General features: G+C 44.1%; 8 protein-coding genes across 8 annotated transcripts; 4 read left to right on the top strand and 4 right to left on the bottom strand.

Annotated features, from left to right (window-relative positions):
* Positions 1 to 6,314: 6,314 nt before the first annotated feature.
* On the bottom strand, positions 6,315 to 11,623 carry TRUGW13939_03530 (uncharacterized protein; the record flags this gene model as incomplete). The annotated part of the gene is made up of 6 exons (XM_035486710.1): positions 6,315 to 6,522; positions 6,584 to 6,688; positions 7,528 to 7,783; positions 7,833 to 11,111; positions 11,190 to 11,256; positions 11,312 to 11,623. The coding sequence occupies 6 exons, from the start codon at positions 11,621 to 11,623 to the stop codon at positions 6,315 to 6,317; spliced, it is 4,227 nt and encodes a 1,408-aa protein (XP_035342603.1).
* A 425-nt stretch (positions 11,624 to 12,048) lies between these two features.
* On the top strand, positions 12,049 to 13,263 carry TRUGW13939_03529 (uncharacterized protein; the record flags this gene model as incomplete). Its single annotated transcript, XM_035486709.1, has 2 exons — positions 12,049 to 12,154; positions 12,212 to 13,263. The coding sequence occupies 2 exons, from the start codon at positions 12,049 to 12,051 to the stop codon at positions 13,261 to 13,263; spliced, it is 1,158 nt and encodes a 385-aa protein (XP_035342602.1).
* Positions 13,264 to 13,678: 415 nt separating this feature from the next.
* TRUGW13939_03528 (uncharacterized protein) lies at positions 13,679 to 14,330 on the bottom strand (the record flags this gene model as incomplete). Its single annotated transcript, XM_035486708.1, has 3 exons — positions 13,679 to 13,861; positions 13,935 to 14,231; positions 14,286 to 14,330. The coding sequence occupies 3 exons, from the start codon at positions 14,328 to 14,330 to the stop codon at positions 13,679 to 13,681; spliced, it is 525 nt and encodes a 174-aa protein (XP_035342601.1).
* Positions 14,331 to 14,554: 224 nt separating this feature from the next.
* Positions 14,555 to 15,404, top strand: TRUGW13939_03527 (uncharacterized protein; the record flags this gene model as incomplete). Its single annotated transcript, XM_035486707.1, has 3 exons — positions 14,555 to 14,829; positions 14,892 to 15,247; positions 15,310 to 15,404. The coding sequence occupies 3 exons, from the start codon at positions 14,555 to 14,557 to the stop codon at positions 15,402 to 15,404; spliced, it is 726 nt and encodes a 241-aa protein (XP_035342600.1).
* Positions 15,405 to 15,650: 246 nt separating this feature from the next.
* TRUGW13939_03526 (uncharacterized protein) lies at positions 15,651 to 16,714 on the bottom strand (the record flags this gene model as incomplete). Its single annotated transcript, XM_035486706.1, has 4 exons — positions 15,651 to 15,838; positions 15,892 to 16,136; positions 16,194 to 16,632; positions 16,687 to 16,714. The coding sequence occupies 4 exons, from the start codon at positions 16,712 to 16,714 to the stop codon at positions 15,651 to 15,653; spliced, it is 900 nt and encodes a 299-aa protein (XP_035342599.1).
* A 682-nt stretch (positions 16,715 to 17,396) lies between these two features.
* On the top strand, positions 17,397 to 19,439 carry TRUGW13939_03525 (uncharacterized protein; the record flags this gene model as incomplete). The annotated part of the gene is made up of 1 exon (XM_035486705.1): positions 17,397 to 19,439. One exon carries the CDS (start codon positions 17,397 to 17,399, stop codon positions 19,437 to 19,439), a length of 2,043 nt encoding a protein of 680 aa, XP_035342598.1.
* A 22-nt stretch (positions 19,440 to 19,461) lies between these two features.
* On the bottom strand, positions 19,462 to 20,320 carry TRUGW13939_03524 (uncharacterized protein; the record flags this gene model as incomplete). The annotated part of the gene is made up of 2 exons (XM_035486704.1): positions 19,462 to 19,927; positions 20,055 to 20,320. The coding sequence occupies 2 exons, from the start codon at positions 20,318 to 20,320 to the stop codon at positions 19,462 to 19,464; spliced, it is 732 nt and encodes a 243-aa protein (XP_035342597.1).
* Positions 20,321 to 20,920: 600 nt separating this feature from the next.
* Positions 20,921 to 21,484, top strand: TRUGW13939_03523 (uncharacterized protein; the record flags this gene model as incomplete). Its single annotated transcript, XM_035486703.1, has 3 exons — positions 20,921 to 20,936; positions 20,994 to 21,298; positions 21,350 to 21,484. 3 exons carry the CDS (start codon positions 20,921 to 20,923, stop codon positions 21,482 to 21,484), a joined length of 456 nt encoding a protein of 151 aa, XP_035342596.1.
* Positions 21,485 to 21,602: the final 118 nt, after the last annotated feature.

Below are 21,602 nucleotides of genomic sequence, written 5' to 3'. Positions count from 1 at the left end.
AAGGAGACTCTCCATATCGGGTTTTATTTCTGAATAAACCATTTCAGTCCTTATAGCTTCAGTCGCTAGGGACCGTGGTATTAGAAGTTCTAGACTCTCTATATTATCAGTAATGGTGTTCTTATCTACAGAGATATTCTTCTCTTCAGGTCTATAGGTATTTTCTTTGTTAACAGTAAAAGATGTCCTCTAAGCCTTCTATACTTATGCTAGTATATTCATAGATAATTCTTAGTTATATAGAGAGATTAGATTTTATTCTTATTTCTTAAAGTAATCTTTTTATAGCTTTTCCTATAAGGTCAAAAGCATCGTTGTATCTTTTTTAATACTATCTATATAATCTAGACAACGACTTAATACATTTACAGGATTCTTTAAACCTAGGTAGTATTCTATATTAAAATTAAATACTGATAGATATTCTGTTTATTAAGCCTGACGCCTGCTGAGTTCCTTAATAATAGTAAAGTATTATAGATTACTATGATCTATTAGGATCCTAATTATATATCAGCTATCTTTTAGATATTGCTATTAGTATTTGAAAGCTTCTATTACCACTAGAAATTCTAAATTATATACTTTATAGTGCATCTCTGGTCCTTTAAGCTTCTAGGACCAGAAGGCTATTAGATACCATTAGGAATCTTTAAATAGCTAAGTGATTACTGCTTCTAGGGCTCTGTCTAAAGTATCTGTTTTTATACAAATCAGGAGCGCTAGGTTATAATATCTTAGCATAGATTCACACTAGAACACTTGCTTCAAGCTTAAGAAGGATTCTTTAGTTTTTAAGGTTATATTAAATCTTTAGATAGTGTTATCTTTTTAGTTATTACGTTTTATTCTTCTTATAGGATCTTTAGTTACTTTGGATAGCAGCGCTGACATGCGTAAAAACTGATATATAAAATTATAGTAGAAATTTATAAATCCTAAGAATGACTAGACTTTCTTAACTGTCTGTGGTTTAGACTATTCTATAATAGTATAAACCTAGTCTAGATCTATTATTATTCCTTATAAGCTTATAATAAATCTAAGATATTCTATAGTGTTTACTCTAAAGCTATACTTGCTTTGTTTGCAGTATAAGCTATAGCTTCTTAATTAGCTTATAACTTCCTGTATCTAGACTTTATGTATCTGCAGATCAGCTGAATATATAACTATATTATCTAGATATACTACTATATAGGTGTCTAATAGATTTAATATTGCCTTATTAATATATACCTGGAATATGGCCAGTATATTTATAAGGCCAAATAGTATTACCTGGTATTCAAAGTAGCCATAACAGATTTAGAAAATAGTCTTCCACTTATCCTCTGTTTAGATTCTAATATAATGATATACATTTTTTAGATCTAGCTTAGTAAAATACTTTACGCCAGTAAAACAGTCCAATGTCTCTTAGACTAGGGGAATTAGATAATAGTTCTTTACTATAATTATATTAAGTCCCTAATAGTCTATGTATAGTCGGAGCTCACCATCTTTTTTTAGTATAAAAAGGATAAAGGCTTCTACTAGGCTTTTAGATAGTTTAATCTAATCTTTTTCTTATACTTTATTTAGGTAGTTCTTTAGAACCTCATATTTAGTTTCTATAAGCCTGTATATAGGTTTATAAAGAGAAGCTATCCCTAGTTCTAAGTCTATAGTATGATTATGCTCTACATATTTAGACAGCATACCAGCAGCTCTCTCTAAGAATATATCTATATAGTTAGATAGATAATCTAGTAGTTGAAGCTTATTCGTTCTAGACATCTCTGTATCCGACAGTGCTTCCTAGATACGTACCCCATCATCTCTTTATAGGATATGAGCGGTATATAAGTGTAAGCCCAATTCTGATATGTCTTAGAGGTCTATCTAGTATACTGTATACCTAGCTACTAGGCTTTTATATGCTTTATAGGGAGATATAATCTCTATTCCTTCAGCTAATATATAGTCCTAGTATCTAAACCGCCCTATAATCTAATCTATATTGGAATTTATCTTTTTTAACTAGGGCATACTAAGGATTATGTCATATCCATCAATATCTACTATATAAAGAGGGTACCTGCTTATTCAGATCAGCTCCTTAGAGTCTGTGACTTTTATATCTATATAATATTGCTTATATGTTCAGACAACTTATCTATCAATAGCTTTTATTAGCCTAGGGACTTTTCTAGTAGTCCTAGTGAACTTCTTAGTGAGTTCCTAGTTTACGAAATTGCCCTGGGTACTATTATTAATAAGGGTCTGTACCTTCGCAGTTCCTAGTAGCTTAGAAAGTTCTATTTTTATTATTAACAGTTACTCTTCCTCTATATCTCTTTTATAGGCTATCCTTAGTATAGCTGCTATATGTAAGTACTAGAGTCCTAGTTTTTTAATAGTTTAGATATCTTTCGCGCTTCATTGAATCTCTTTTTATAGTATTCCCTTTTCTAATATCCTACCTTGCCATAATAGTTGTAGATAGACTCAGTCTAATCTTTTTTAGGCTTTCTATGTTCTTTTTCTTTTAGGTTTCCACTACTGCTTCTATCTATAACGGCCTTATTCTTTTAGAGGAACTGGTTATCTTTTCTATATTTGTCTATAGGGGGTCTTGCTCCAGTGTGGTGATGGTTCAGGGCTATCTAGTATTTATTACTACTACTGCTGTGACTATTCTACTATTGAGAATTTCTTATCTTTTGATGTTTGGGCATAGCATCTTCTAGTTTTTGTAGGAATTGTATGGTGTCTTTATATATTTAGAATTTCTCTAGATACTTCTGTGACTTATCTTAGATAGACTGTAGGACTTTTACTATAAGAAACTTTATATACTGTTCCTTGTTATACTATATATCTATCTAGTCTTTAAGAGTTTGTAGGTAATAGGCAAATTCCTATACTAATTAATCTTCTAACTATTTGGTATTATTATAATCTTATATAGCAGTAATGTAAAGGAGCTTAGAATTATAAAATAGTTACTATAGATATGCTTTAAAGTCTTTCTAAGTAATAGATTCTAGTTTCTTCTTTTTTTAGTATATATTAAAGTTAAGAAATTATTTAGAGCTTAGATTGTCTAAAGCTTTGCTAACTTTATAGTATAGATATTAGCTATACTACTTTGGATATCTATTAAACCATAATTCTATATATTCTATAAATGTCTTGAGTTTAGTTAGAGATTTTCTATTGTAGAGATCTTTTATTTTGAATCTTAAAGGGCATTTCTCTGTAGAAATCATATTAGTTTAGGGTCTTTTTTCCCTATAAGCGCTGCTGTTGGGAGTTCTGATATCTTGGTTCTTATGCACTAATACGCCACATAGCTATGTTCAGGTTTATAGGATCTGCTGTTTTAGATTCATAATATAGAGCTCTTGGTCTAGCTAGGTTTTTATAGCTTTGAGTTCTTTTATTGATATATCTTTTAGTTCCTGTTCTAAAGATGGCTGTACTATCCCTAGATCCAGGTCTTTACTGGTGAAATAATTCTCTTTCAGTTCTACCGCCGGTTCTTCTCTATTACTATATCCATCCAGTGTTTCTGATATACTAGGTTAGATTTCTACTGCCAGTATAGAATGTTCAGTAGTATTAATAGGAATAGAGATGCTTCTAGTAATAACTATAATTCTGACACTTGCTAGCCCTCTTCCCAAAGATAAAAAATAATTAGAATATAAGAATATTATATAGAGAGTAGGCAAGAGTTAGATTTAATAGTAAAGCTATAGTTCGCTAGATAGTCAAACTAATTACTGACCTTCAGCAATCTCTATACAAAGGTCAGTATATATATACCACTTCATTAGTGGCTTGGCAACCCTCTGTGAGGCTAGTGTAGCGAGGTGCGGCATCTGGTGCGTCCCGAAGGTCTCACGGCCTCACATAATCTTCTTATAACTATCCATGTAAGTACCTGTGATAGTCTTGCTTAGGTAAGTAGCGTCTGTAGGCCTATCGATTGGCTGTAGTTAATCAAATCTTCTGACAATAACGTTTAATAACTAAATAAGAGGGTTGTTAATATTTTGATTATAACCATTAGAGACCCAATAACCTTACTAATATTCTCTCATATACTACTATCTTAGAATAAAATCCTAATGTCCAGAGGATAGACTCAGCAATTTTCTGGATGAAGTTCTGTTGTTCTAGCTAATTGGCGAAAGCGAAAACGCGGATAGTTATAGTAATTGGGGCCTTATTTGTATCTAGCTGTTAGTTACTCGCATGTACCTTTCTGAGTGCCTAAGAATAAATACCATCTTGACACTTTTGGAAATATCTTTCTGGACCGCAATCAAGAGAGAAAAAAACAGATCTTTTTGAAGCAAGGATCACACCAGGGAACACTCAGCAGCAACGATCCCGTACAGACGGCAAACAGCACAGAAAGTATAGCATGTAGTACATGATTTTATCCCCGAACATGGCTTCGAAACTTTTACAGCCGGCGGCAGTTGTCGAACTCGATTATAAACTTCTGGACGCGTATTATGCTGGCCACTCTGCTCCGCCGCCCATTAAATACGCACTGGAGCAAAATGCTTGACTTGAAGCTGGGGATTTGGACGCGGATAAATACATGAAATGCAAATTCGAAGCCTGGGAATTACAAATTCCTGTGTGGACGGACCTAGTCAGTTGCCATATTATCCAGAAATGGCGAGGGGTGATTCCTACAACATTTTTCTTATCAGTTAGAAAGATCACCACACTACATAGAGCATTCATCGAAGCCTGGTGGCTGTATCAGCAAGATCGACTACTGTCGAGCAGCAGCACTGTCACCGTCACTTGATTTTGGACAAAATGAGACTGCAAATGTAATATGCCATGATGCCTACTCCTACTGTGGGCAACACGTCGCTGGGTTATCGTCTAGCAGTAACACTAGCCTTTTTGATATCGGCTACCGTGATGGCTTTATCAATAACCCTCTGTCTGAAACGTACTTCGGTTATCTGAACCATAGATATATCTAGGACGCACTCTGTGTACACCTCAATTTTAGTGGAAATTCGTTCATAGTGGCCCATGCCTTCTCAAGCACTGGTTATAACGTCAAGGCTGGATATCTCGAGGTACTCGGAAGTATTCTAGATAGCGGTGTAAATGTGGCCTTGATGTATGGTGATCGTGATTTCTCGTGTAACTGTGAGGTTTTTCGAGTTATACTCAATATGCAAAAGATCATCGCGCTGGGCTCAGTGGCAAAGCTTTGGTATAGTCTATCCATTACTCCGGGTCCAAAGCATTCAAGCGTGCCGGTATCGTTGACTTTAAATTACTCTCCATCCAAAAGGTGCGCAGGTGCGCCAGGCTGGTCCGTTATCGTTTGTTCGGTTATACAGCGCAGGCACACAGTCGCAATGCAGCAGCCGCAAATAACGCAGGCTGTGTTCAACCGCGCAATATTTGGGCTCGATCTTGCAACTAGAAGTGTTATTACCGAGAAGGATTATGAAACTATCCATGAATACCCTTTCCGGGAATGGGAGGGGGATTCACCTGCTGCGGCGAGTGAAGGTCCATGTTACATACTCAACTTGGGCTTGTGCAGCCCCGTTCAGCGCCAGATGTTTCTCAATGGATTGGGAGTTGTGAGGGATTATTTCCTTGTCGCCGATGATAAAAGTGAATGCATACAAAATCCAATCTAGCTATGTATGAAGACAAAAGTGTAGACCTTCCTCAGTGAAGCAACTAAAGACGCTAGTAAATCTGATATAGGGAAAGACAAATTCCGAAATATTTTACTGCAGAAACAGCACTTGGGTATATAATTTGCATGATAGTTCTGGGGGCTTACCGGTGGCCGACAAGGGACGGCCCTTTGTACTCCGCTCTGTGGAAATAGGCAGTTTAGTTGGGATAGTGAATTATACTGTCTTTCATAGTTCCAATTTTCTCACATCACCTATTAGGGTAGTTAGTGGGCAAGGCTAGAGTAAAAAGAGTAGCCCGAATTGAAGGCTCGAAATGGCTGGAAAGAGGGTTCAACAAGGTCTTTAAATTGTTAATGTCCAGTTCTTCAATTCGACTGGCAGCCGTTTTGAAACTTATCATATTCAGTAGCCATTACTGTTTAGGTATTGTTATTTATTGTCATGATTTATCCCTACATAAATGACCCAATTACTGATGTTTTGTTTATCGAAACATATTCATGTTACCTCACTTGATAGATACGATAAAACTAACATAGTCCTCATATCTATATCTAGAATCCCACTTAGCATACAGATCGTCTTTGGCTTCAATAGTTGCCCGACAGCTGCTATATGGATAGTCATACACTAAGATGTTTTCTGGCTGGAGGCCCCGCTTTCGTCTCCCTGGCCTTTGTCCAACGTACTATGTATCTCCTCTTCAAATACCGGTTCAACCTCTACAGTCTCGAACTTGGTCTTGAAGTCAGCTAGTCCTTGGTTGCTGCTGTTTGATCGGCGTCGAGCATTAGTAAAGTTGTAATCGAAGTCTTGTACTTCGTCACCGGATCGGCCCCTTGTTCTCAACCGTCAGAAAGACAATGACTGCTGAAGTAGGGAAAATATCCATTACATACCAGTTTCCTTTTCCACCTCCATCCTTTTTGGTCTTTTTGGGATCGGCATCGACTGGCCCTGACTTTCCGAAGTATCGTGGGGCTGACTCAGGCGCATCCGAGAGACTGGTATGGTCACGGTCATTCATCTTATGGGAACGAGTCACTATGCCAGCAGTCGCTCAATTTAGTTTCCTGGGAATCTAAACGCGGGACATAGGGATGCTTACTCGTCAAGATCAACCGATAAAAAGATCGGTACGTCAGATCACAGGTGGCTGTTTCTGTCTGTATGTTTTGGCTGGATTGGTGAATCAGAATTTCGCATTCATTAAAAGATGCAAACTTCAAAGTCAAACGAGCACGTCTCTCACTTCTTTTAGGATAGATGATAGTGGAAGCACGTGTGCATTAGGATTGTTTGCAAAGTAGAGTGGCGGAAGAGAGAGAGAGAGAACTGGCTTACTAGTGAGTAAGGAAGATTTAATTTCCAAAGTGAGCATGGAGTCAATCACGGTAGACAAAGGAAGGGAGGTCACATTGGGGAGTACTCCTGAGACAGGTCATGGTACACATGACCTCATGATATCAGCGCCTAGCGCTAAATAATGCCGCCGTGCCGCTAACCCCCGCAGCCTGCGGCCGTGTTTGGTCTAGCGGAATCCGGGGTTGGTGGATGAGGCTAGTCCCCTTCGGGACTGCCTTGCTGCAGAATTGTCATGAAATAGGATGAAACCAAGTATATGGTTTTCCTGCCATATTAATTTTAAATCTAGAATTGAAGATCGCTAACTAACGGGCCACATGACCCTGAGAATGGCAAGAGTACAAAAACCTAGAGAGAGAGAGATCATGTCAAATACTAGAACCGCCCAACTGTCTTGTCTATTCGTAACAATGTAGAAAGGTGCACTGGCTGTGCGCTTCAAGCTTCGCTGAATTTATCCTTAGCGGGGCCTTTTTACGTCCTGTTATCAACTGCACGCATTCCAGCAAAATCTTCTTGGACCAGCTTAACAAGCTCCGGATACCATAGATCCAACTGGTCCTCCTCAATAAAACGTTGTAGCGTGTCAATCTCCAAATTAAGGTCTCTTTCGATATGGGGCCACTGCTCTGCACGAAAGCGGTTTCGCACTAGTTCATAAGAGCCGAATTGAATGACTTCCGAAGGCTTTCCAAGTCGGAGCAATTCATCTGTAGCGTGTCGCTGGGACGATTCTGCATAACTGTCAGTAACTGGCTTGCTTTATGGGAATTTCGAACGTACCTTCTGCCATACATTCTGCCAGAGTTTTGACTAAGGCCGTGCCTCGAAGCATTGACTTCCGGTCAGTATCCGACTGTGACTGAGTTTTTAGGATAGTACACCAATCATCACGGATGATGCATCTTCTCCAGATCAATCTCTGCAAATAGTCGTAGCCAGCAGGATCACTTGTTGCGTAATCACCGAGGCGAAGAATACGCAAAGCAATGAAGAATTCCCGATTCAAAGCCTCACTTTCTTCCCCTTCTAGAAAATTAACCTCGTCATCCATCAAGGTTATAAGGTTGATAAGTTCCTCAGCATTGAGGGCTTGTCCGTTTATTAACCGTGCCAAGAATTCCTCGAGTAGTTCCTTTAATGCTGGTCGATCGCTGACTCGATTGCCAAAATGCTCCATTGCCAAATCAAGTTCTGCCTTTTGATCAATGGCGCCGTGCATTGCGGGAAGAATATGCTCATATAGAAGCTCCTGGATTCCAGCGAGTTCTCCGAGTTCATCTAGCCTTTTCCTCCATGTCTGGTTCTCAGCCTTGCCCAAGCCATCCGTCCTTTCCCAAGATGCCAGTTTGGTAATTTTGGCAAGAGATAATTGGACACGTTTATCCCACAGATTAGCCTCTTGGGTCAAGGCGAGCTTTTCAAGAGAATCTGATGCCGTTTTATAGTCTTCTTCGCCGATAACATCGTTAATCCAGGCCAGGCGAGAATAGGAAGGAAATTTTCTCAAGAAACGAGTCACATGAGGCTGGTAGTCCTTCATTGACAATAAAACTCCCGGCTGACCAACCTTGATTTGTCGTGAGAAGAAAGCTTCTGCCCATTGCTCGCCAAAAGAATCAAAATATTCGCCTATTTTTTGCGAAAAGCTAGGCATATCCTTCACTGGTAGAGCCGATTTGCCCTCGACATCATCCTGATGGCTCTTGATTTGATCTTGCAGTTCCACCATCAATTCAACCAGCGCCCCCATATCCCGAAACTCTTCGGCTAAAGAGATTGCTCCTTGAAGCTGACCGATCCCCGCCATCTTATACAACTGCCATTTCCGTTGTTTCTGGTTAGCCTCCTTCATGGAAATACCCTCATCTTTGAGTTTTGGATCGTTCTGTGCGAACAGCCACCGAGTCCTTTCATCAAGCATCATGTTCAAAACATAAAGCCTACGGCAGCTGTTCCTTGCAACCTGAAGAAGCCTGTCAGAATCTGAATTCCCGGCATTTGACATCGATTGTTGCATCCATGATCGAGAGCTCTCAAGCTCCAAGTCAAGCATATTCATGGTTTCGCTATAGACCATGTTCTCTGACGTCCAAAACCCCGGGAGATCAGCATAAGTGGATAACAATACTCCATTCTCGAAAGCCTCGTCCCCAAGGCCATATTGCAGTGCATGATCTTCTCTGAAACGAAATGCGCTCTCTAGTGCAGCAAGAGAGAGCTCACTAGCTTGGTATACCTGGGCTAAAAAGGCAGTGGTGCTTCGCCCTCCGGGCCCTTTTGATCCACGGATTGCATTGAATACCCAAGGGATTATGTGTTGCATTCGAAAGGTATCGTGGAAGAACCATTGACGCACGTGGTTGTTCTCACTAGTTTTAATTGAGTCGTGTTTCGTTCTGAATTTTTCATTCATCAGACCAATAGCGCGTGATAAGAAAGTTTCCGGTTTCCAAGTTTTCTCAAATTCTTCTTCTAGTTTCCAAATCGCCCTCTGGGCAGCCAGCTTTTCTCCAGCCCATAACAATTCCCAACGGACTCGCCTGGATAAAGCCACCCTGCGACGAAGCAACTCTGCGGCCAAATCGCTTAACGCTTTTGAGCGTAAACGCAGGTTGTGATCAATGGACATGGTTGCATGTGGGATGAACCTTGCATTGGATTGAAGGACATCGCTGCAGATTTCTAATGCCGCATTTTCGAGTTCCTCGACAGAGAAGTCTGGCTCCCCATCATCGTTGAAACTGAGCGGGGTGTTGGTCATTGTGCCATAGAATACTGCTTGCTCAATTTTTTGCTTTGCGGTGACACTGGGAATCCCCTCATCTTCCAATTGAGAAGACAAAGCAGATATGGATATTAGACCGTATCCTCGAAGCATGAGAATGCAAGTTGGGGTTTCGAGCTCCATGCCTTCCGCATTAGAGCCGGTTCCGATTATCTCATATTTATCACCACTTTGAAACTGAACCCGATCTTGAAATGGCTTTGAAGTGCCACCATCTAGCAGCTGAGCGGATGGAGTGGGCTCTAGTCCAAGTATCGAAATAACCCATACTTTCTGCCCTATGACAATGAAAGCTGTATTCGAGGGTCTTGTTATGTGTAACTTTGGCTTGTGTCTTTCTAGTTCACTAACAATCGAAGGATTTTCGATTTTGTGTGATGACAGAAGTTCAACACTGTCATGATGAGTTGCTGCCTTCACGATGGCAAGGATCTTTGTCGATGGGCCCTGAGATATGAGAACCAGAAAGAAAAGTGTGGTGCTCTGCTGCGTTTCTCCTGACTGAGGTGTTTTTGACTCTTCATGGCTAGCACTGAAGTCGAGAATCCTCAGAGAATTAGGCTTGGTGTTATTTGTCAGACCCAGAGAATGGTATATGTCCTCTTGGATGTCAATCTCAGCACGCAGTGTGTTGACGTTGTTCCAATGAGAATCCCATATTTCGAGAAGGCCAGTGGAAGACAGGATGAAGATATCTCGCTGACCTCGAACCAGTGAAGTCCCTGTTCTGACTCCAGCTATCTCTTTCCGCCACGAATTGCTTCCCAGCACGTTCCTTAAACCGTCAAAGAATCCACCGCTCGTGTAACCTCGAAGAAGGAAGTTTACGGCCAACCCAGGCTTTCCCTGCGGATCTCGCATTGTAACTTGAGCAACTCTGCCAGTGGACAGAACCAGAATGATTCCCGAAGGCTCCGCATTGATGACATCTGTAACATGTTCTCCAGAGAGCAGCCCAGGTATGGATCCACGCAAGCCGCTTTGCTTCTGTTTAGCAATGCCCACAAAGGCAGCGTTTGATGCACTTTCCCAATAAATTAAATTCCCAGTGGACGGCGCGACAACAAGTAACCCCGGTACCGCATTAGTCACACCAGACACCAGAGTCCCCATCAAAGCTGTGTCGTCACTTGTACACCATTCGGGAATCGACAGCGGAAGAGTTTCGGTTTCAAATTGCTTGGCGCCTGCCATATAAGACCATACAAGAGCCCGCGACTCTGTCAGCAATAAGGCGAACCCGGTTTTCGTGCTGAACACACATCTTGCGCGACCTGATTTGTCAAATATCATTAGATTTTTCATCGTCGTACGCAATAGCGCAGCCACTCTATAAGGGAAAATGTACTTACCGGAAATAAAATCTAAAAGTTGCTCTGGTAAAGGCAGTTTTGTCACAGTGTAATAGTCATTAGACGACTAAGGAGAGTGTAAGTATCGACGACAGATAATATGTTCGGCAGCCAGTCCTTACCAGAGTCACAGTCGGATCAGTTTGACCTGCCGACTTTTCAAGTTTCTTTGGACCTCTGAATGCAAGGTTTTGTCGATCTTCCTCCGCCTTGATTTTATCATCGTTCGAGTCTTGCTGGTCGAGATCAGCTGGTTGTTGATTATCCTGCAAACCACTGTCGGCGATTGCTTTCACTGGGCGTTCGCCGGAGTTTTGCCGTAACGTAGACCTTTGGCGCTTCGCATTTGGCGGCTTGACAGCTTCATCCAGACTTGTTCTTTGACGTCTGCGTGTATTTCGAAGGGAGCGTCCTCCCGAGTTTTGGGAAAACATCTTCTCGCGAGAACATCGACAACAGTAGTGATCTCTGTAGCGGGGGTTCGCTGGAAAAGCAGCAACAGCGATCGCTAGGGGAGTTTATCAAAAGCTCAGCATGTTACCTTGCGAGGTAGGGCTGACAACTGAGCGCATGACGAGAGGTGAGGTCTTTGACCATGGCAACAAACAGAGCTTCGGCGCGATACGGACTAACCGTTCTGGGACTAACCGGCTGCCCTTTTCCGGCCAACCGTCAACCGCGGTCTTCCAGACCTCCACCCGTTGACTACCGACACCAGAACCAAACGAATCGTGATGATTGCTACAGACATGTGTATTGCATTGCTCTGACTGGGCGAAGATGTGATACATGTGGACGACCCGATGACAAAAAATCGCCCTTGTTGATCTTACAATGAGGCTGGGTCCTATATTTGACAATGCCAGCAGCTTCCCTTACCGCCAGGTGCATCAATGGCACCATCTGCAGGCCATTCTCAACACACTCTACTAACCAGACTTTACGCACGGCTCTATTCTTTCCTGGTTGGTTGTCCAGGCCTGATATGCGATTTCTCATGTGACAATACTGAGTATAACTAGGCCACGGAGTACATCGAATTGGCATGATATCATCATGGGCCGAAGCATTTCCTAAAACCTCCAAGTCCTTCATTGACGAGATGGACGCTACTCTCGGATTGCCATTATCCAAAATCATCTCAGATGGCCCGAATTCAGAGTTGAACCGAACCGAAAATTCGCAGCCGTCGATCATGGCTACATCCATACTTATCCTGCGGATCTTAGAACAGGAGTTCGGCTTTAAGACAACAGAACGTGTAGACGTGACACTGGGACACAGCCTCGGAGAATATTCTGCGCTCGTTGCTGGGGGTTACCTGGACTTTGCTGCCGCCCTGAAAATGGTGAGGGGCCGAGCCGAAGTCATGGCGCAATGTAGCCGGAGAGCTCGCCAAAAGTCCGGGGATATGTATGGCATGGTCGCGTTAATCTGCGAGCCGGATCATCTTCAAAGCCTTATATCAGCCATACGGGAATTTCTAGACCCTGGGTCCACGGGATCAAGGGACGACTCCAGCAATGAGATGTCATCTATACAACAGGTTTTGATTGCTAATATCAATTCTAAAAACCAAATAGTTCTGAGCGGGAGCATTGAAAGGATCAAGACGCTTCTGGTTCAACTGCGACAATTTGGTGGTCACGATCCACGAGCCGTGAGATTGAAGAGCGATAGTCCTTTCCACAGCCCCATCATGGCCCCTGCTGCTCAATATATGCGAACGCAGTTGGACGCGACTGACATTACATTCCCGGCAACGATGCCATGCGTATCTAACGTGTCGGCTATGCCTTTCACATCGAAGGATGACCTCAAAGACCTTCTCTCCAGGCAGTGTGTCGAAACTGTGAGATGGTGGGACAGCATCAGATATTTAGATCAGGAACGAGGTGTGAAGCGATGGATTGGTATTGGACCTGGAAAGGTTGGAAGAAACCTAGTTGGGAAAGAAGTCGGTCGCATCTCTTCTAAAGGAGGGGGGGTCTGGGGTCTATCTGACCCAAGAGAAGTCGAGGAGATCATGAGAGCTCTCGAAAAGCCAGAGTATGAAGATGTAGACAATGCTTGAGCCTAATATATAATCGGCCTTTGGTGGTCCTTGGACACAATTCCACACATCCCTGTAGAGAACTCTTGTATTATTGGAATCACGGACTTGTCTGCTTCGCAGGTGAGAGGCTTGGGGCGGCAGAGCTGCGAAGAGAGACCGCCAAAGTAATGACTGTAGCCAGAATGCCGAATAAACTGAGGACTTCTGGAAACGAAAAGATGCCTGGAAAATTCTGCGATTTTTCAAGGCCCAGGCTAACCGATATTTTTGGGACCCATTGGATGTTTTCATGTTGGTGGATATCATGACGTTGAACCATTTCCTAACCGTCCACCATCATTCAAAAATACCCAGATAAGATATTGTAGTCGATAGCTTTATGACGGAGCGGTCGTGATGGCGTGGTCAAAACTTGCAGCGACCTTCTCCATGACTAAATGGTAGAAATATCCGGAGACCAGCTTTCGCCAATTCGCTTGACTTCCGAAATGAATTTCTGGTCTGCTATGCCAACAGAGGCACCGTTGGACTCTTGTGGCTTCGAGTCATGGCTGTCTGGGTTATAGAAGGGGTTTTGTAGGAGCTTGATGTACGCGGTTTGCAATGCTCGAAAAGCCTAGCAGCACAGGAAACAATTAGCCAATATCCAAATGAAGGCTTCTTTCTTTATTTTTGTTGTATGAACTTACAGGCTTCAAGTCCGAATCGTTAATACCCGTCACCCAGGCGACCTTGCGTCTCTCCAGCTCGGGCGGGACGTGTCGGCCTGCCAGGTTGACAGTAATCAACACCTTGACGCTAGTGTTGGTTAGCCATCCATAGACCGCGAGGTTCTCATCCAAGGCTTGTAAAAGGCCAAGGTCCTGGTCTATGGATGTGTTCTTCATGCGAAGATCGAAGATATCCAGGCATGAGTTTATCAAGAACGAAAACTTCAAGCGAGACTCGGTGTAGGGCGGAAAGACTGAGAGATGTAGAGGGTGGTCCTGTAGCAGTCAGCAACGACTCCCAACCACCTAGGAAAGACGCCAGTGGGTTACATTTTTGGCCACAAAGGCGATGCAAGCGATAGAGGGCAGCGCCATGACTGCAGCTGTGGTTGTTCGAGAGAGGGTGCGAGTCCGGCCAATGCTGACGGAGGAATTACCACGAAGTGGGTACGCGCCTAACCGATTACCACGGCGCGCGGACCACAGGCCTTCCGACTTCACCTCTCGCATTTGCCATTTGGCGAAAGAGCAATCAAGAAGCTCTTCAATCCTCTCGTTAATTCGCGTGAGAGTTCATCAAACTTGCAGGTCGTTCCAACATGACTTTTGTAGCTCGAGTTGGGCACTTGCGCCGTACGTCTTACCAGCTCCCTCGCACGTTTCTTCTCTCACAGCAAACAGCATTCGTCCGCCCGGTCGCGACGACCAACCTCGTGCCACAGAGAGCATGGATTTCCAGCTCATCGCTCAAGTCCGCTTCTGCGGTTCAAAGCCAGCCTGAATCGGGATCTGCCTTGTCCGCCTCTGGAAAGGTACGGACAGAGGTTCCCCTTGCAAGCCAGGAAAAGAAAGAGGGCGCCATGCAGTATGCGTTGTAAGTACAAGCAATTTTGCGCAATAATAAAGTCAATGATTCCTGACACTTTTTGAAAAAAGGACAACCCTCGATCAAATCACAAACTGGGCCCGCCAGAGCTCGTTATGGCCAATGACATTCGGATTAGCTTGCTGTGCTGTGGAAATGATGCACCTGTCGACCCCTCGCTACGATCAAGATAGGCTTGGTATTATCTTCCGAGCCTCTCCCCGACAGTCTGATGTGATGATTGTTGCTGGAACTTTGACCAACAAAATGGCGCCTGCTCTGAGACAAGTCTACGACCAAATGCCAGATCCTCGCTGGGTCATCAGCATGGGCAGTTGTGCCAATGGTGGAGGCTACTACCATTACAGCTACTCAGTTGTCCGTGGGTGTGATCGCATTGTTCCCGTCGATATCTACGTACCTGGCTGTAAGTCCTATGATATACCCCGTTCGTAATAAAGCTTGAGATGCTAATCTTTCATTCTTCAGGCCCGCCAACATCCGAAGCCCTGATGTATGGAATTTTCCAACTTCAAAAGAAAATGCGACACACAAAAATCACTCGCATGTGGTACAGAAGATAGGCGATGGCTTTTTTTTAATTTATTTCATGGTTTGGTACATTAGATGTAGATTTACAAAAATTTGTCTATTCGAAACTGCACTTTCAGGTTGTTTGAGATAATTTCCACAAGCTAAGAGGATCTGTACTTAAGCTTGGTGGTTATCAGATAGCACGTCGATTTACATTTTTTTCTCTTTTGTTTTCGAAACCGAAAATCAATATCTAGTAACATACGGTCACTAGATAGGCCTGTACATAGCTTTCCTTAGCTCCCAACAATAACGCCCCCATTGGGGTGTAGGCACTGTCCAGAAATGAAGCTGCTATCTGCACTTGCTAGGAAGACAAAACAGGTAGCAACTTCACTTGGCTGCCCTGGACGTCCCATAGGCACGCCGCTGAATTGCTCCAGTGCCTCGGTAGTCATAGTCGAAGGGATCAAGGGGGTCCATACTAATCAACACGGGTGAGTAACGTTGGCGAACCTGGTGTGTCTTGGGACTTACTTGGACCAGGGCAAACACAATTGACTCTAATGCCCTTGCTAATTTGCTGGTTTGAGAGTGCCCTTGTGAACGCAACAATCGCTCCCTTGGTGGATGTATAGTCAAGAAGATCGCCTCTCCCAATAAAAGGATTTACCGACGAGCAATTAATGATTGTCGAGCCTCTTTTAAAATGCGGCATCACGTATTTTGCGAGGTAGAAGAAGGGGTGTATGTTTGTATCAAATGTTTTCTCCCATTGTTCCCTATTTATATATTAGCACTTTTATACGATCCTCCAACAAGCCCAAAGTTTGACTTACTCGGTAAGATTTGAGATATCTGGAAGCATGTTTTGGAAAGCTGCATTGTTCACCAAAATGTCGACACCGCCGAGACATTGCACGGCCTTGTCGACAATTGCCTTGCAATTCTCCTTCTTCCGTAAATCGATTGGAAAGAGATAGCATTTACAACCATATTCCTCGACCTTTTTCTTTGTTTCCTGCGCATCTTTCTCTTCAGTTGGAAGATAGACTATCAGGCTCGATGCCCCTTCCATTGCGTAAAGAATAGCAATGGCTCTTCCAATTCCAGAGTCTCCTCCGGTTATAATAGCGCGTTTTCCTTTCAACTTCTCTGCTGGTTTGTAGGGCTGATAACCACCCTCGTCTGTTGGAAGCTGATCGGAGACTGGCTTCGGGTCAAGCATCATATGCTGCCATCCTGGCTTCTCTTGGTGATGAACTGGGACTTTGTGGCCTTTTTACCCCCCTCGGTCAGAGCGATTTTCGTGCCTTGACAAGACTGACGTACCTGGTTCAAATTGCGATTTGGTGGTCATATTGACAGTAGAGGTAGTGTATGAGTGATAGATTCGATATTTGGACAGTTAGTTTGAGAGGGAAATTTTTTTTCCTACTGTAATTGTAGCTACAAGTCATTTAATTGAATAATGCGCAGTTATATTCCCCTTCGAGACGGTTCGTCACGGTGACGTCTGGGTGTTGTAGCCCTGATGACATTTGGATGCGAATTGCAGGCGAACATTGGAGCAAGATGCCACCAAACATGTCGTATGCATAAAGGATAATATTGTGCCCGGAAGAACTGCTAGTTAATAATTGAATGCATATGCATCTCATGACAGCTTCCCAAAAACTACGACGAGTTCTCGTTTGCCAGTCACTCCAACCGAGCGGCAGCTGTGCAATACATTAATCTAAAAGTATATGGAATTTATTGGCTCATAGTAGCATTGCAATTTTACTGAATAACCCACAATCCACAATCTAAGCATATTAATTTTGGAAAAAGAAGAATAAAGTGAATTACATCACAATCTATGTTGGTATACGTACTTACCGCCTTCCGAATATGAAAGTGGGCCGGCAAAAAAAAAAAAAAAAAAAAAAAAAAAGAGGAAGCGCATTAATTTTTCCCCAGCGCGCTCCAAAGACATCGGAGCTAACTTGCACGACATCCATTGGGGATTTTTGGCTTGTTCATTTCCATTCAAATTCACCATGGAGGCGTCTTCTATATGCGACTCTATTTCAGCCACGCCGCACTGCTTTTTGCGGCCGTCACATGAATTACACATCGCATCGCGACTTGCGGCGAAAAGCTTTCTTGACCCGCTGACGTTCAGTGCCTCGAAGCAACGACGGAATACCTCGAAAAAGGCCCAAGGAAACTCGGGAGTTTCAAAGAAAAATTCTCGCCAAGGACAACCGCTGTACATAGATGGGTTTTCCGTTGATCAAATATGGGAACAGGCAGTGCGAATTATCAGCCATACAAGCGATGAATTGAATGACAACACTCTTGCATCTTCGGAGCCTTTGGACAAACCAGATAGTCGCCCAAGCCATCATCCACACGAGTCCAGCATTTCGGAAGAAGACTCCAGTTTATCTGGCAACGAATCCTATGAATCGGACTCGGATGCAGAGCAGATATCCGAGGATGCGGATGCTGCCGATGATCTATCCAGCAATGAAGGTTCCAGCGATATAGAGAATGGCTCCTTCCAAGGTATCGAAGACGGTTCTTCGGTATCTGAATATGGCCAATCGGATACCTATGTTGAAGACAAATTCAATTTGAATGATGGGTTTTTCTCCATCGATGATTTCAACAAACAAAGCGAGTACCTGGAGAATCTGGACGCGAAGGGCGCCCCAGAGGAGTTCAGTGATGAGGAAGAGATAGATTGGCATATCGCCCCGACAGCTGCGAGCATGCAGGATAGTGACAGACCCAACAAGAAGGAGGCCAAGGGGCGTCACGATGATGAGAGTAGCTCAGAAAGCGAGGATGATGGACCAACATTTGGCAACGCCGACCTCATGAATGACGATAGCGACGGAGACATGGAAGGTGCTAATGATGATGCCGGCGACTGGATCGACACAACTGAAATAAAATACGATGATTTCTTCGCACCTCCTGCTCGAAAGGCATCGCGGAAGAAGTCTAGACCACTTCCAAAAACACAGCCATCTCAGAGTGTGACTAACAATGATGACGAGGACGATGGGGATGTCGAACGCGCCATGGCCGACGTTCGACGTGATATCTTTGATGACGTCTCTGAAAATTCAGATGTTGAAATGGATGAGCAAACTGGTGGAGCACAGCCTGAACGCTCTACTCATGAGAAGCAAAGAGCCAAGATTGCAGATGAGATTCGCCGTCTGGAGATGGCAAATGTTGCAGAGAAGGCGTGGATGCTGGCAGGTGAAGCCAAGGCTTCGCAGCGGCCAGTCAACTCGCTAATAGAAAACGACCTCGATTTTGAGCGCATCGGTAAACCAGTGCCGGTCGTCACGAACGAGACGTCCGAAGCAATTGAGCAGTTGATCAAGCAGCGGATACTTGCCAAGGAGTTTGATGAAGTAGTACGGCGTCTGCCAGATCTATTACAGCGGAATTCTGCCAGCCGAGGACGTGTCGAAGTGGACCAGAACAAATCCCAGCACAGTCTTGCCGAATTGTACGAGAAGGAACACCTAAAAATGAACGACCCTGGATACGTGGACGAAAAGGATGAGAAACTGAAGCGCCATCATGCTGAAATCGATCAGTTGTGGAGGAACACAAGCTCCCAGCTTGACGTCCTATCTAACTGGCACTACAAGCCCAAGATTGCTCAACCAAGCATCAACGTTATCAGCGATGTTGCGACAGTTGCGATGGAAGAGGCGCGTCCTAGTGGCGCGGGTTCCTTGGGAGAGCAAGGAACGCTTGCCCCCCAGGAAATCTACGCTCCAAATGAGAAGAATGGGTTTGGAGGGGAGGTTGTGCTACGAAGTGGGCTCTCCATGGCGAAAGACGAAATGAGCAGGGAAGACAAATCAAAGAGAAGACGCAAGCAAAAGGAGCAATTGAAGAACGCCAAGTCCCTTCCTACGTCGAAAAAGAAGGCAGACGAGGGACAGCAAATCGTCACTGATTTGAAAAAGGGCGGCGTCAACATTGTTGGTGACAAGGGACAGCTACAAAATCTAGACGGAGAGCAACCGTTGAGAACGGCGGAGACCCAGGCAGGCAGGCTTAAGCTGTGATTTTTATTATTATTATAACCCTTCAATTAGATATACTCTTCCTAGCTTGAATCTTGTATAGAAAAATGTTGTCTCGGGAGTAGTCCTGGTAGCCCGGGAAATCCTGCAATTCCACCACATTGAATATCTTTTTAATCTTCTTGATGCAACGTAGGTCGGCCCGGCGACGGCGTTTGTAGCAGAAATAGCACACCGTTTCTGGACCTAGAAGCCTCTCCAGCGTAGAGATGAGCAAGGGAAACGCCGGCTCGAAATAAACGCAGTCGGCAGCCAGGACGACGGCAGGAAACTGTGGTAGATCTGCTGAGGGCGGTACAGCCCAGTCCAGGACTGTTGCTCTCACCTTGCTCGTCAGGTTATTGCGAGAAATATTGGCCTGCATCAGGGATAGCATCGGTTCCTGGTCGGTGATATAAACGGGCTTGTCAGTTTTGCATCCTTGTGCGACGGCCAGTCCAACAAGACCTCCTCCAGCTCCAATTTCTACACTGTTGGTTAGAAGAAAGAAGAGAGTCAGTACACGTGAGGCAGCTGCCATAAATATAATTATATATATATATATGTCTTTGGTTTTTGGTTTGTTTATTGCTGGAAAGCGGAAAAGTGAGTACAGACATGGTCTTGCCGAGGAGATCCGAGTGGTGCTTTTGCAGCATGTATCGTGACAGCAGTATGCCTGCTGGCCACAGTTGTCCACCGCATCCTTTTTTCAGGTCTTCTTCTAGTTGCAGTGGCTGCTCCAAAAGTCCGTCAAGGGTGACTATCGTTGTGCCGGCATGTTTTCTCTCTCGGATAGGAACCAGGGACTCGGCAAGATCCAAGAGCGCATCAGCGTCGGAATCGACTGCGATGTTTGACCATTCCAGAAGATCGTCAGCCATGGTAGACTAATTAGTAACAACAACAACAATCGATTTGTTGCTTCTTGGTGCATCGTTCGCGTGTCGATCGCTTAATCCGGAAGGAGGGGAAAAGCCAAGAAGAGCAAAAAAAGGGAAGACGGGCAGGGATTTTCGACCCACATATGGCGCTAGACCGTATCTGGAATCGAACCTCGGTAGTCGTGGTTAATTATTGGCGGCTGCCAATTTTTTCCCCAGAAAAACATTACGTATTTTTCACCGTGATAGTAGTATTAGCACACTGGAAAACTGCATACTACAAGAATCATTGGCCTGGCGCGGCGATTAGGTTCGGCGCTTCCCCTTTCGAGACAGCCAGGAATGTTCTGCGCTGCTTTCGTCGTGGCGTGACGTCACATGCTGCAGGCCCAGACTCATCCCGGGGGGAGTGGCAGTAACGCAGCGGTGCGTGCCTCTTCAAAGCCACCTGGTCGATGTGTTGCGGTCATGGAGACGTCATCGGCCTCGATGCGGCTCGCCATATAAGAAAGAATGTCGTCAGGTTCAGACAAGTAACTTCTCTACGACCTCTTAAAAGACATTTCGACCTAACCAACGACTTACCTACTGATCATTAAGATGGCTACTCTTCACTGTGCGTGCTGCTTCATCTGCTAGATACTAGCATCTTAGCTAACCCGGCACTTGATAGACCTCCCCCCCGTGAAGCCCTCGGCTATCGCCCTGGGAACAGTTTTCAACCACACTGCTTCTCTCGGCATTCTCGCTCCCGTCTTTGGTGATGCGTACCACCGTGCCCAGGCGGCAAACACCAAGGAAGAATTCCTCAAGTCCAAGGAAACCAGCAGCGCTGTTGCCGCATGGGGGTCTTCTCTGTTCGGAAGTGCAATCCAGACCTACGGCGTGGCTGCCTTGATCAATGCCACAGGAACCTTGAGCTACAAGGGAGCAGCCTATCTCGGATCTCTTATCTTCTTTGCCAGTTCGGCTCCAAGCGTATGTCTCTTTCTTCCGGGTCTTTCTTTTTGAAATCTCTAACGTTCCCAGTTCGTTGCCCAAGTCTTTACCGAGAAGCGGCCCCTGGACACAGTCGCAATTGGTGCTGTCAGCAGGGTATTTGAAACCGTTGGCCTCAGCTTATTCTTGACCTGGTGGGGAACACGCACGAACCCGTTTGACTAGAAAAGCCTTGTCAGATGCATATTGTGATCTTTGATAGTCAATATCAGCCTAAGATGGAGCCATTGTATCAATGTTGCACGGATCATAGGAATATAAAGTAATGAAAATATATTTCAAA

This window comes from Talaromyces rugulosus, chromosome II, assembly GCF_013368755.1.
Source record: "Talaromyces rugulosus chromosome II, complete sequence".
Classification (NCBI taxonomy): Eukaryota; Fungi; Ascomycota; class Eurotiomycetes; order Eurotiales; family Trichocomaceae; genus Talaromyces; species Talaromyces rugulosus.
This window is presented reverse-complemented; position numbering and strand designations above follow the sequence as displayed.